At 37.1% G+C, this 11,297-nt stretch overlaps 1 protein-coding gene across 3 annotated transcripts; it reads left to right on the plus strand.

Moving 5' to 3' along the window:
* The first annotated feature begins 3,877 nt into the window (after nucleotides 1-3,877).
* Nucleotides 3,878-11,197, plus strand: LOC109075023 (gasdermin-E-like). Of its 3 annotated transcripts, XM_042776590.1 has the most exons (12): nucleotides 3,878-4,057; nucleotides 5,432-5,467; nucleotides 6,832-6,894; nucleotides 7,322-7,532; nucleotides 7,662-7,854; nucleotides 8,209-8,365; nucleotides 8,785-8,917; nucleotides 9,130-9,258; nucleotides 9,409-9,536; nucleotides 10,123-10,471; nucleotides 10,554-10,627; nucleotides 10,760-11,197. In XM_042776590.1, the coding sequence occupies exons 4-12, from the start codon at nucleotides 7,325-7,327 to the stop codon at nucleotides 10,985-10,987; spliced, it is 1,599 nt and encodes a 532-aa protein (XP_042632524.1). In that variant the 5' UTR covers nucleotides 3,878-4,057; nucleotides 5,432-5,467; nucleotides 6,832-6,894; nucleotides 7,322-7,324; the 3' UTR covers nucleotides 10,988-11,197. The 3 variants fall into 3 exon arrangements, with proteins under 3 accessions (XP_042632524.1, XP_042632523.1, XP_042632522.1); XM_042776588.1 differs by lacking the exon at nucleotides 6,832-6,894 and having other exon boundaries at nucleotides 3,879-4,057; XM_042776589.1 differs by lacking the exons at nucleotides 5,432-5,467; nucleotides 6,832-6,894.
* Nucleotides 11,198-11,297: the final 100 nt, after the last annotated feature.

Raw genomic sequence — 11,297 nt, forward strand, 5'->3', positions numbered from 1 at the left:
TAGCGTGTCTACTTAAAGCTTCCCAAGCATCGCAGAGGTGCTGAACCGAACGGGAGCGGCAAGCTCAAATACAACCCTCTAAGGCTATGGGAGCACTGCCTGAGACAAAATTACACAAGAAGATTCTCCCAAATGCCACCTATACTTCCCGCTCGATGTGTCAGCAAGAAGAGATATCCAGGAAGCCCCTCAGGACGACCTAGCTGGACATCCAGGAAATTTTTGCAGTGCCGTGCTGGGGGCCTGATGATCAAGAAGGCTCCCGCAGAAGCCTATGACATGGCAACATAATCCAGGCAGCATGAAGCCGGAACCAGGGCTATCATACCGGCTGGACATAATATCAACGAGTGAAGTAACACTGCAAGTCAAGCACCCAGTTTCTGAATCCAGCCAAGGGGGGTGCTTCAGAGGACCTACCTTAGAAGGGACAGAAACCCACAGGTCCCGGAAGAACACTGCAAAGAAATCTCACAGAAGGATTACACACACATAACCACCAGCAAATTAATACATATATATGTATGAATGAGTAGATACTCAAGTATCGCTCTGATCTGGACGAAAGCACTGATGCCTTGTCTGGATCACATCCCTTAGGCCTCGCCTACCTTCCTTTGACCCGAGAGGACGCAGTTCGAAGTTCCCTTGAAAGGGGAACACTGTTTTTCTACCAAATTATATGTAATATTTAATTATTATATTAATATTTATCTTACATTGGTAAGGTTTCCGTGACATCTCACGAGATCTCTGCAAAAAGTCGACGATTTATTTCCAGAACATCATGCATGATGGGATACACTAAGCCTCGAACAGTGCTCTGGAGTGGTATTTGAGATAGTGTGGATTTAGTGTGCATTAAAGGTATAGTTCACCCAAACATTTATGTTTATCTGCTTATCCCCAGGCATCCATTTTTTTTATGGGCTAATTTTCATTTTTGGGTGAACTAACCCTTTAAAAACACAAAAGCGCAGTGCTCCTAAAGATACAGTGTTAAAATAATATTAGCTCTTTATCTTGCCATCCTTCTATTCTCTGTCTTTGCATGGGCCCATAGAAAGTATTATGAACATGAAGCCAATTGTCTGTATACAAACTTCTTCAAAGTTTATTATTACATCCATACATTATATAGTTGCATTGCACCTTTTTTAACAACCAAAAAGTGGCTGTTTCGTTGTCTGGAAGTACAGACGTTCCTCTCGTTCATAGCAGAGGAGCGGATCCAGCGAGAATGCGGAATGAAAATGTTTTTCAGGAGTCGCGGCAGTAGAGGTGGCGCAACTATAACAACGTGAAAAATCCCACCCACTCTAAAGCAGTACTAAACTGCAGTGGAAACACAAACCAATCCGAGCTGAGCCGTGCTGAGCCGAGTCGTACCACACAGTGGAAAAGTGCCATTTGAGATAGAGAGAGGTAAGACTACCGAGAGTAGAGAGAGAGAACACAGAAGGAAGAAGTGAAAAGCACAAGGGGAGAGAAAGGGAGGGGTAGGAGAGAGAGCACAGACAGGCAAACTCACAAAAATATTCTGGCAGAGAGCATGATATAATTTAACAGATAGTTCACCCAAAAATGAAAATTTTATGTTTATCTGCTTACCCCAAGGGCATCCAAGATGTAGGTGTGGTATTTGAATGAGAATCATGGCTTTGAGGGTCAAAAAACATACACAAACAAAATCAAATTAAACCCTGTGGCTCGTGATGATACTTTGACGTGTAAAGACACGAAACGATAATTACTGTTCAGTTTCTTGCACAGACCCATCGTTTCGTGTCTTTACACATCAATGTATCGTCAAGAGCTGCAGGGTTTAATTTGGTTTTGTTTGTGTATGTTTTTCAACTCTCAAAGCTGTGATTCCCATTCACTTCCATTATATGACTGACAGACTGCAACAGTTTGAGTTAAAAATCTCCGTTTGTGTTCTACTGAAGAAACAAAGTCACCTACATTTTTGATGCCCTAAGTGGGTAAGCAGATAAATATCAAATAAAAATTTTTGGGTGAACTATCCCTTTAAGACCTGGGACAGTCTTGCACACTTACTTCCTGTCACACGCACACACTCTCAAATGGCCAAGACCGCAAGTGTGGGTTTTTGGACAAGGCAAATGTGGGTTGCTTTGTGCTTTTTCCGCTCTGTTCATGTGCTGCTTCCTCTCTGCTTATGTGTGTTTTGTGAGTCAAATCATGACATTGTAAGAATCCACCCTCCAGCCCAAAAAGCGGAATCCAGAGGCCTGGTCGAAGGTTTAATGCGTATTCAGTCTTTTACTTGCGCTTCTGAATTTATAAGGATTTAGTTAAAATTTTAGTCTAGGTCCGTGTTTAATCTGACTCCAATTTCACGTAAAATTGTATCATGCCAATTATATAATGAAACAATTAGAAGCCAATTTAGAAAGGACAGTGCAATTGTGAATCACATTGTAACCGCGTGGTAACCCTGCTCCTGCACATAGACACTGTAGCCATATGGGGAACAGCCGAGTGATCCACGCTTGAGACAAACAAAAATAACATAGTCACACATGTAACAGTTATCCTAATTTAAGACACATGGTCTAAAATGCATAGCAAAGCACTCAGGTGTTTTAGAGAATAAACTTAAATGGGATTTTTTCACACTAAATATCACAAAAAAAAATACATTGTCACCTACCTTAACAATGTGTGAAACACAATTACATTTTTAAATCATACCTGACAGCAGAGAGAGACACAGCAGCGGGAGTACTGGTGCAGAGCTCTACAGACTCTTACACACTGGATGGATTTTTTTCTGACTACAGATTCCCAAAGTAATGTTTTTGTCACTTTTCTTATATACTCGGACCAGAAACAAAGAAATCTTCAAATCACTTGTAAAAACATAAATACCTTTTGGTTTGTTAGGTTCTCGTGGCCCCAGGGTCACACCTGGCTTGGAGATAGATAGATAGACACACCCCTTCCTCAACAGAACACAATTCTACAAAAGTTTTCAGCAATTCACAAAATACAAATTAATACCATTAAACCAATACCACATTACCAATAAAACAAAAACAAACAAAAAGACACCAAAAAAAAAGGTTAAGAAACAGCATATTCACAAGATATAACATGGCATATGGAAATTCTTGCTTTTGGAGGAGAAGAGTGAGAGTGAGAGGCAGGGAGGGGAGAGGAGAGGAGAGGGAGGAAGGGGTCGTAAATGAGCAAGGAGATAGGTGTCGTTTACTCTCCTTGAAGATCTCTTTTCCAGATCAGTTTTATTGTTTTATTGCATGGCATCATGGCATCTGTTTTATGTGAGTTCCTGAGTTTTGGCTTCATGAGGAGTTAATTTCATAAGGAAATAATTTCACTCCTTTCAACATCTTCGCTAGTCATATGCACAAAACATGTCCTGCTTCATCATAACCAAAGCTATGTATTAGTTTATACAAACAACCCATCACCTCACCATATCCAGAGTTATTTTATCACGTCTATTTATTTATTTATTTATTTATTGTCATTCTGTACGATGCATACAGTCAAAAACATCATTCTGGATTTTAAAACTGCTAACAAAGCATCCCCATTCCCAACTTTTGATTACAATTAATTATTAATTTGAACTGTGTGAGTTCATTTATTTGTAAGAATGATCGTTCACAAACCATCTAGTCAAGCCACCAGACTGGCTAACGTTACTCAACGAAACTTCGCATTAAAGAATTTCACTTGTTTCACGGTTTCACTTCGTTCATATGATTCCGATTATGGAACCCAACCTTGAGCCAGAAATCAACAATATGAGGTTCAGCACCGCCTCCTCCTCATAGACAGCCAATAAACGAGACCCTATCACATTACGTGTGAGGGGACTTTCGAGCAGACGGTTAAATGTGCTTGCACATGTTGATTTTTTGGACTTTCTGACACGAGAAGTATTGTGTGGATTTGTCTCCTAAACCAAATCGTTTTTTTTTTTTTTTTTTCATAAACTATCGCTGTTTCCGCTCTCTTTTGGCTGTGGATCTACAGACTGCAGAATATTCTCTAACAGTGACATGTGCGTATTTCTAAACAAATGAAAAATATTTAATCTATTTATGAGCACAAAATTTAATGCTTGACTAAATGACTTTATGTATGCTAATGTAATGTAATATGAATTTAAAAATGTAAACAAACTTAGCAATGCCCATGTTTATGTAATGTAAAGGGAGTGGCAATGCTGCTCTGTTGTGCCCACTGTGACTAAAGTTACATGAACACAATCTAGTCTTTAAGGGATAGTTCAAGTTCTGTCATCATCCAATGACTTTTTTTCTGTGGAACACACACATGAAGACTGTGTTGGTCTTTCTTACGGAGCCCTAAAGGGACCTTTGCAAAAATAAAAAATTGGACACATGCAGTTTTAATTTCCGGTATAGGTACTTTACACTAACATATTACGGACGAATGTCGAGAGTGCACTGTTGTAGAGCGAAAGTACATTAATATGATGCGCGAGCGCGTATCTCTCTGCTCGCACGATAATTAATCTCCTTCTTGCACAAAACCAGACTAGCCTCTTTGATATATTTAGCTCTTGCCCAGAGGGTGTGCCCGCACTTAAAACCTGTCCGTTGCAATCACGAATCTCTCCGTTCTCTTGCACTTATTAATTAATAAAAACTATTTTCGCACCTGGGCTTAAACCTTGTTGTCAAAAGTTATCAACCAATCAGACTTCCACGACTGACTGATGAAAATGCTCTGTGAAATCTAATTGGCTGAGAGGGAACTGCACCTGAAATTCTTTCGACAATCAAAGATGGATCGTTAATTTCGTTACAATTTAACAATATTTAGTCATATTAATCAAAAGTATATTATGGCTTAATATATATAAATGGCTAGGATTGGGGTGCTTGAATGATTTGTAAATAAGTCTGTCTAACTGGTTGGTCAAACCCTTCTTTAATGAATTTGCAGACAATGTAGTTATCTGTAACTTTTATATAACTGTATATTCACTGTCTTCGAGGAGAGTGCCATTGAATGTGTAGATAATATGAAGTGGGTTTTCGTGAAAAAAAATAAAAATAAATCTAACTAAAATCAGAACTGAAAACAAACTCTGGATGAAAAAAAAAAAACTCCCAATAAATGTCCAAACAGTGATTCTATCACAGCATTTTTTGTTATATCTGAGAGCGCGTCCTGGAAGCTGCAACGCGTGAGCTAGCAAAACGTTTTTCGTGAGCACGCGATAGTCTGTGTATTTTTTATTTTTGCAAAGGTCCCTCCATACTTTCTTTCCATGCAATTACAAAGAATCAAGACTGGAGATGTCAAGCTTCAAAAGGATTTTGCAAGCTCCAGGCCCCATTCACCGTAACTTTACAGACAATATGACCTTTCCATTGTTCATAATATATTATTTTATGTTTCACAGAACTAATAAGGTCATACAGGTTCGGAACAACGTGAGGTTAGTAAATAATGACAGACATTTCACTTCTAGGTGAACTTTTCCTTTAAAATGAGGAGCCTCAAAAAGATATTGGAGGCTTCTAGAGCAGGGATGGGCAACTTTGATAGTAAAGAGGGCCGGCATTTTTCTCCTTTATACCAAGGGGCCAGATTACTAATCCACGTCCACACACCTTTTACACAGTCTTACTCAATTTCCTTCTTACTGAAGGAAATTAAAGTATAACTAATGTAATTTTGTTTTTAAAGATTTTATTAACTATAAAACTTGTGCAGTTATTCACAAGGAGAGCTTTGTTGTCAGTGGACAGAAATATTACCCAAACAAGCCAATGTAAACATCTCAATTGCATTGTCTGTAAATCTGCAACAAACAAATGTACAGAGGTCCTTTTTTATTAGTGGCCTACAGAGCATTCTCAAAACAACCTAAGAGGACAGTTAAAAAGGGCTTATTCAATAAAATAAAAATAAATAAAAAGTTATTCCAAATGGTACCATAGAATAACCTGTTATCTGCAGGATTTTTTAAAACAAATTTAAGACCTTTAAAGACCTTTTTAAGATGCACTTCACATTTCAGCAATTTTTAAGAAGAGTTGAGTCAGAAGTATCAAATAGGCTCTTTTTAAACAATTGTTATCAATTAATTATTATATGAAATAACATATATAATATATCTTAAGTGTCCTAATTGTTTAGATTTTTATAATGCATTAGCTTTTTGTCGATGCACTGGTTCACAAAGACCTCTTACAATTTAGACTTTTTGTACCATTTAAGAGTTTTCATGGCCTTAACCCGCTGAAACCCTGAAAAGAACATAATTCAGTGGAAACATTTCTGTCATGCATTTGGCAAAAAGCTTTTGTTGACTATGAATTTTACCTTTGAAATTTGAGGCAAGTGCACCTCTGGCATTTCCATTGTTTGTGAGCAGTGGTGTGATGGCGATTTAAATAAAATACAGATTTCCAAACAATCTAAATGTTTCCCCTTGAACTTGGTAAAAAAGATAATCTGTTTACCATCTTGACTGGAAAATGCTGTTTTCATGGTCAGTTTTTCATTTATTAATTGCTAATGTTAGTGAATGTTTATATTAGAGTGCACGTCAGTTGCCCATCCCTGTTCAGACTTGTTTAACATCCTTTGTTCATAACTCAGTAATGCTGTTTAATAAACACAACATGTCACTACAGCTTTACTGGCTCATTGTCAGGAGAGTTCCACTGACTGGAAGCCCCTCAATTAAAATTACCCTAATTTTCTCCCAGTTTAAGCCCTTTAGTGTGGTACACTAAAGCTTTTACACTGTCTTATTCTATTTACATGATGAACCATATCTGTTACACCTACAAGCCACCATCTGCAGTGCACAGCTGTGGTTGAAATGCTATTTTCAGCCCTTCTCAGCAGTCCATTGTAAGATTTGATTTATTTCACCTTTCGCTAATCTCAGCTAATCCGTGCTATTCATATCCATCTGTTCTCTCTTCTGTTATTTATTCCTGTATTTGGTATTACTTCATGATTTTGGCTTGAGGGGAGAACTTCTCACTAACTGCTGTGTGCACATTTTGTTTATTTTTGGTTTATTATGTTTGGCCTCTGCTGTGGAATTGCTGTTTGCATATGTTATGATAATTCATTGGTTTCACAACTAATAAAGGATCATGTAATCAAAATTAATGTATATATTTGGAATTACTGCAAGGAAAAGTTTAATAAATAATTCAGTTGCTGCTTTTATACAGTTTGCATTTATCATAAGGAACAATGCTTGAGAAAAGTCAGTGAAAGTGCTCACATTTTCCACTATGGTTTAATGCTGTCTGTTTATGTGTTTTGCAGGATGTTTGACAAAGCGACAAAGAAGCTGGTCCGACAGATAGATCATAAGGGAGCTCTGATTGCGTCTTCCAGACTAAATGATTCCGGAAAACTCCAGGTGCTTGCGGTGGTGCAGAAAACCCAGAAAGGCTGGTTCTGGCAGCAAACTAAATACAGACCCACAGGATTCAAACTCAATGACCTGCTGGAAGGGGATCCGATTAAACCAGGTAAAGTGCATAGTGAATAAGTATCTCAGTATGTTCTCAGAAGAAACATATTTTTTTCAAAATATGCCTAAATGGAGCTGTCTTTCATCTGTCCTTGTTGAAATTAATATCTTTCTTTGTTTTGATCAGTGTGCGAGGAGAAAGAGTTTGTATCGTTTGAGGGAGAGTTCAATACCTCTGTAGCTGGATCTATAGAGTTGGGAAGTTCTCCTGTCTGCATAAATGCGAATGGACAGGGCACATCGAAACTTAGTTTATCCCTCGGGAATCTTAAGAAGGAAGATGTGGATATTCCCACTCTTTTGAAGCTCACTAGAGGAAGGTTAGAGAAAAACAATTTAATATGATGTCGACCCACTAAAATGAATGTTAATTACAAACTAAGGAGAATGTTTTGTTTTTTTTTAATTAAAAAAAAATTTTTTTTTTTTGAACCTTGTGGTATCTCTTGACAGGAATTTTCATTCAAAAATGATTTTTATTTTGAACCCTCATGTTATTCAAAATCTGTAAAGGAGATATTTTAAAAACATTTCAGCTATTCAAATCACAGGTTTGGAATGACATGCAGATGAGTATATGATGACAAAATTGACATTTTGATGCATATAAGATAAAAATTCTGATGTGGTTTTGATATTCATTCCTCTGCTTTTTACCTTGATGACCCCCTTAGGAAGTTGGACCTCAAAAACTCTTTTTTCAAGCAGTCCCCCCAAAAAAACATGACTTTTACACTCCTTAAAGAGCGAGTTTTCACCACCCACGACTGCTCCATCTCTTACACCGATCTGGAGAAGGCCAGCTGCCAAGCTGTGGTTGGTTTTCCTGAGGTTTGTAAGAAGTAGTGTGTTCAGTGATTAAATGGTAATGATCAGGAGTTTCATTAATGAATGTTATTATCAAATCATATCATGTCATTAATAAATCTCCTGTTCAAATAATTTTCAGTAATTAATATAAAGCGGAAATAAAATATAAATATTGGATAAAAAAACAGAAACTTAAAACTTAATTGAGAAAAACTAAACTTACTAAAACTGAAATAAAAATAAATTCAAGATATACAGAAATAAAAAAAACATAACTGCACTAAATAAAAAGCACATAACAAAACTACTAAAATTTAAATCAAAACTGAAAATATTAAAATAAATGCTAATTCAAAATATGAATAAATTCTAATTGTATATAAGTAATACTAAATAACAACAACAACAACACAGAATTAACTGTGTCTTTGGTGTTTCAGATCATGACAAAACAGTGCATGAAAGACAGCGGTGAACTTCAGTATGGCTCCAAGACTGCATTACGCATCCCACCGGACACCGTGATGGCTTACAGTGTCATTGAAATGACCGTCGAAAGTGACGGCTACTTTGGTTACTGACATTTACTGAATATGGCTGAGAAATTATTACAGTTCCTTTTGATTTTTTATTACATGTATCAACAAATATTGAATTCATTACTATTATTTTTTTATTTATATGTATTTGTTATTATTTATATGAATTATGTTTATTTAAAAAAAATGTGCTGTGTATGCATTTGGGCTTTCCATGTCTGAGTTTTGATTTTTGTGTGAGTTTAGATTTGTGCGTTTTGCCCAGTGGGTTGGAATCAGATGACATTTCCCAGAATCCCCATCCCACTTTCTCAGAGGTGGATGGTCAGTGGCCACTGATCCAGGAAGGTTTCCCACTTACAACTCTAAAAAAAGGTGTGTTTTTTCAGATCCTTTATGTTCTGCTTAGGTATCTGTGCAGGAGTAGGATTAGCTCTGAATTTCTCTTTCCCTTTTTTAAGTTCCTGGTTCTGGCCATAATAGTAACGAGGCACTCTGAGATGCATATCTGTGGTCTCTTTGCAGCACTTGCAGATGTTCAGACTAGCTTTTGTGCACTGGCTGACTTGTCTGCTGAAAGCCGTTCCTCCATCCTTCTCCTGTTGAGGGAGATTCTGACAGACAGATCTGTCTTGTCTGCTTTGGTGGATAGAGTGAGTAATAGTATAAGGAACAATGCTTGCTAAATCATGTACAAAGGTTGCAGAAGGACATTGTGAAATTGCTTAAATGGGTGAATTTTCTGTCCTTTACACTCTCAGAAATAGGTACAAAATCTGTCACTGGGGTGATTTTTGTACCTATTAGGTTCTTATATGTACACTTTAAGTACTAATATGTACCTTCAAGGTACCAAAATGGACCCTTTAGGTACAAAAATGTAGTACCGCCCCAGTGACAGTTTTTGTAGCTTTTTATTTCTGAGAGTGTAGGATGATTTAAAATATTATTTCACGATAGATTTTACCTTTTCCCTCATTTTTAAGAGAGTTTAAAGGTTACATGTGCCATAATTTCTCTATTTTGTGCTTGTACCCACACAGATTAATTTCTCCTCTATATTTTTATATAATTAGTGTTAGTTTGAATATCATTAAAAAGTAAACGTTTCATTTTTCAAGATTTCAAGTAGTCGAGGGTCATGTAACTGAAAAATTACACAGATATCAAACAGTTTTTTCCTCTTTGTATCACTTATATTTTGTTTTAGCTGATCCCATTTTCTTTTTTCTTTTTTAGCTTGAGATGTTAAGCAGCAGTGAAGCTCCGTGCTTCTTAAACAACGAGTTGTCTGAAAAACAGAGCCAGATCATTGATGCTGTTTTAGACTTACTGAAGGGTGAACAACTTGACAAGAGTGGACTTACCACATCAACGTCAATGTCCAGTTATAATGGATGTCAGGTATCAACAGCCAATCACAGTGATCCTCTTTTGGAATCTGAGTTAAATGGATCAAGCCCCGTACCAGAAGAACAGAATGGATGTCACGCAGCTGTATCCCATCAGAACGGATGCTCAACAAAAGCAAGCAGGCAGAGCATGGAGCTTATGAATGTTATGAAAATGCTGATCAATGCTCTTGAGGGTTAGCACTGCACCTAAACTCAGAGGTTTCATATGTACATAGAGTGTCTGTCATCACTCATACACTTTATTGTTTGATTCAGAACTCACGGATGCTGGACTGGACCTGCTAGAGACGTTCTGCACTCCTGAAGGTCTCCAAAGTCTACAGGATTTAGTGAGTTTAATATTGTTGGATGCCAATGCAGATTCTGCATAAATGCTTTGCGAGAAATTTAAAGTAGTTGAAAAAAAAAACATTAAAATAAAATATACATGTAATAATTTTTTTTTCCCTCTGTAAATCTAGGTAATTCATCTGACTACTAGCGATATGCCTATCTGCAAGGACACCATGCCTGTTTTCCTCCAAAGTGACAATGAATTCCACAGAGTAGAGGAACTTTTTAAGTCATGCAATGTTTTACTAAGGAAAGAGAATGACACATTAACCTCAGAAATTACCTGTAGAGAGGGCTTCCTCCCAATGGTTCTGTGCATTGCCATCCATGGCCTTGCATCTTTTGTTGCTGCATGACAGTGTTAGTGCTTTTACTAACAACTGAAATAGGCTGTTAAAGTGTTAAGTCATTTTAAAATGTTTTCCCAGTTACAAAGACATATTAGTTCATGCAGAAATGACTTGCTTTAGTTTTAATGTTCCTGTATGCAGACATTTGCTTGCTTATTAATATTTTGCCCTAATTTTATCTTTGTTAATTCCATAAGAGTAATCAGTCTAATTGTAATATATCTTAGAGGTCTGCAAGCCCGTCGGGTCCCGACATGCTGAGTCCATTCGGCCGGGCTTGGGCCATTTATTTTTTTTTGTACAGATTGGGCTCAGG

This window comes from Cyprinus carpio, chromosome A19 (assembly GCF_018340385.1).
Source record: "Cyprinus carpio isolate SPL01 chromosome A19, ASM1834038v1, whole genome shotgun sequence".
In the NCBI taxonomy this organism is placed as follows: Eukaryota; Metazoa; Chordata; class Actinopteri; order Cypriniformes; family Cyprinidae; genus Cyprinus; species Cyprinus carpio.

What these genes read in the sequence shown, in the direction of transcription:
- LOC109075023 (XM_042776590.1), top strand. Translation starts at nt 7,325, where the DNA reads ATGTTTGACAAAGCGACAAAGAAGCTGGTCCGACAGATAGATCATAAG. An exon ending in CGAAAGTGACGGCTACTTTG is followed by an intron (nt 8,918 to 9,129) that starts GTTACTGACATT and finishes GTGTGAGTTTAG; the next exon opens with ATTTGTGCGTTTTGCCCAGT. An exon ending in TGTCTGCTTTGGTGGATAGA is followed by an intron (nt 9,537 to 10,122) that starts GTGAGTAATAGT and finishes TTTCTTTTTTAG; the next exon opens with CTTGAGATGTTAAGCAGCAG.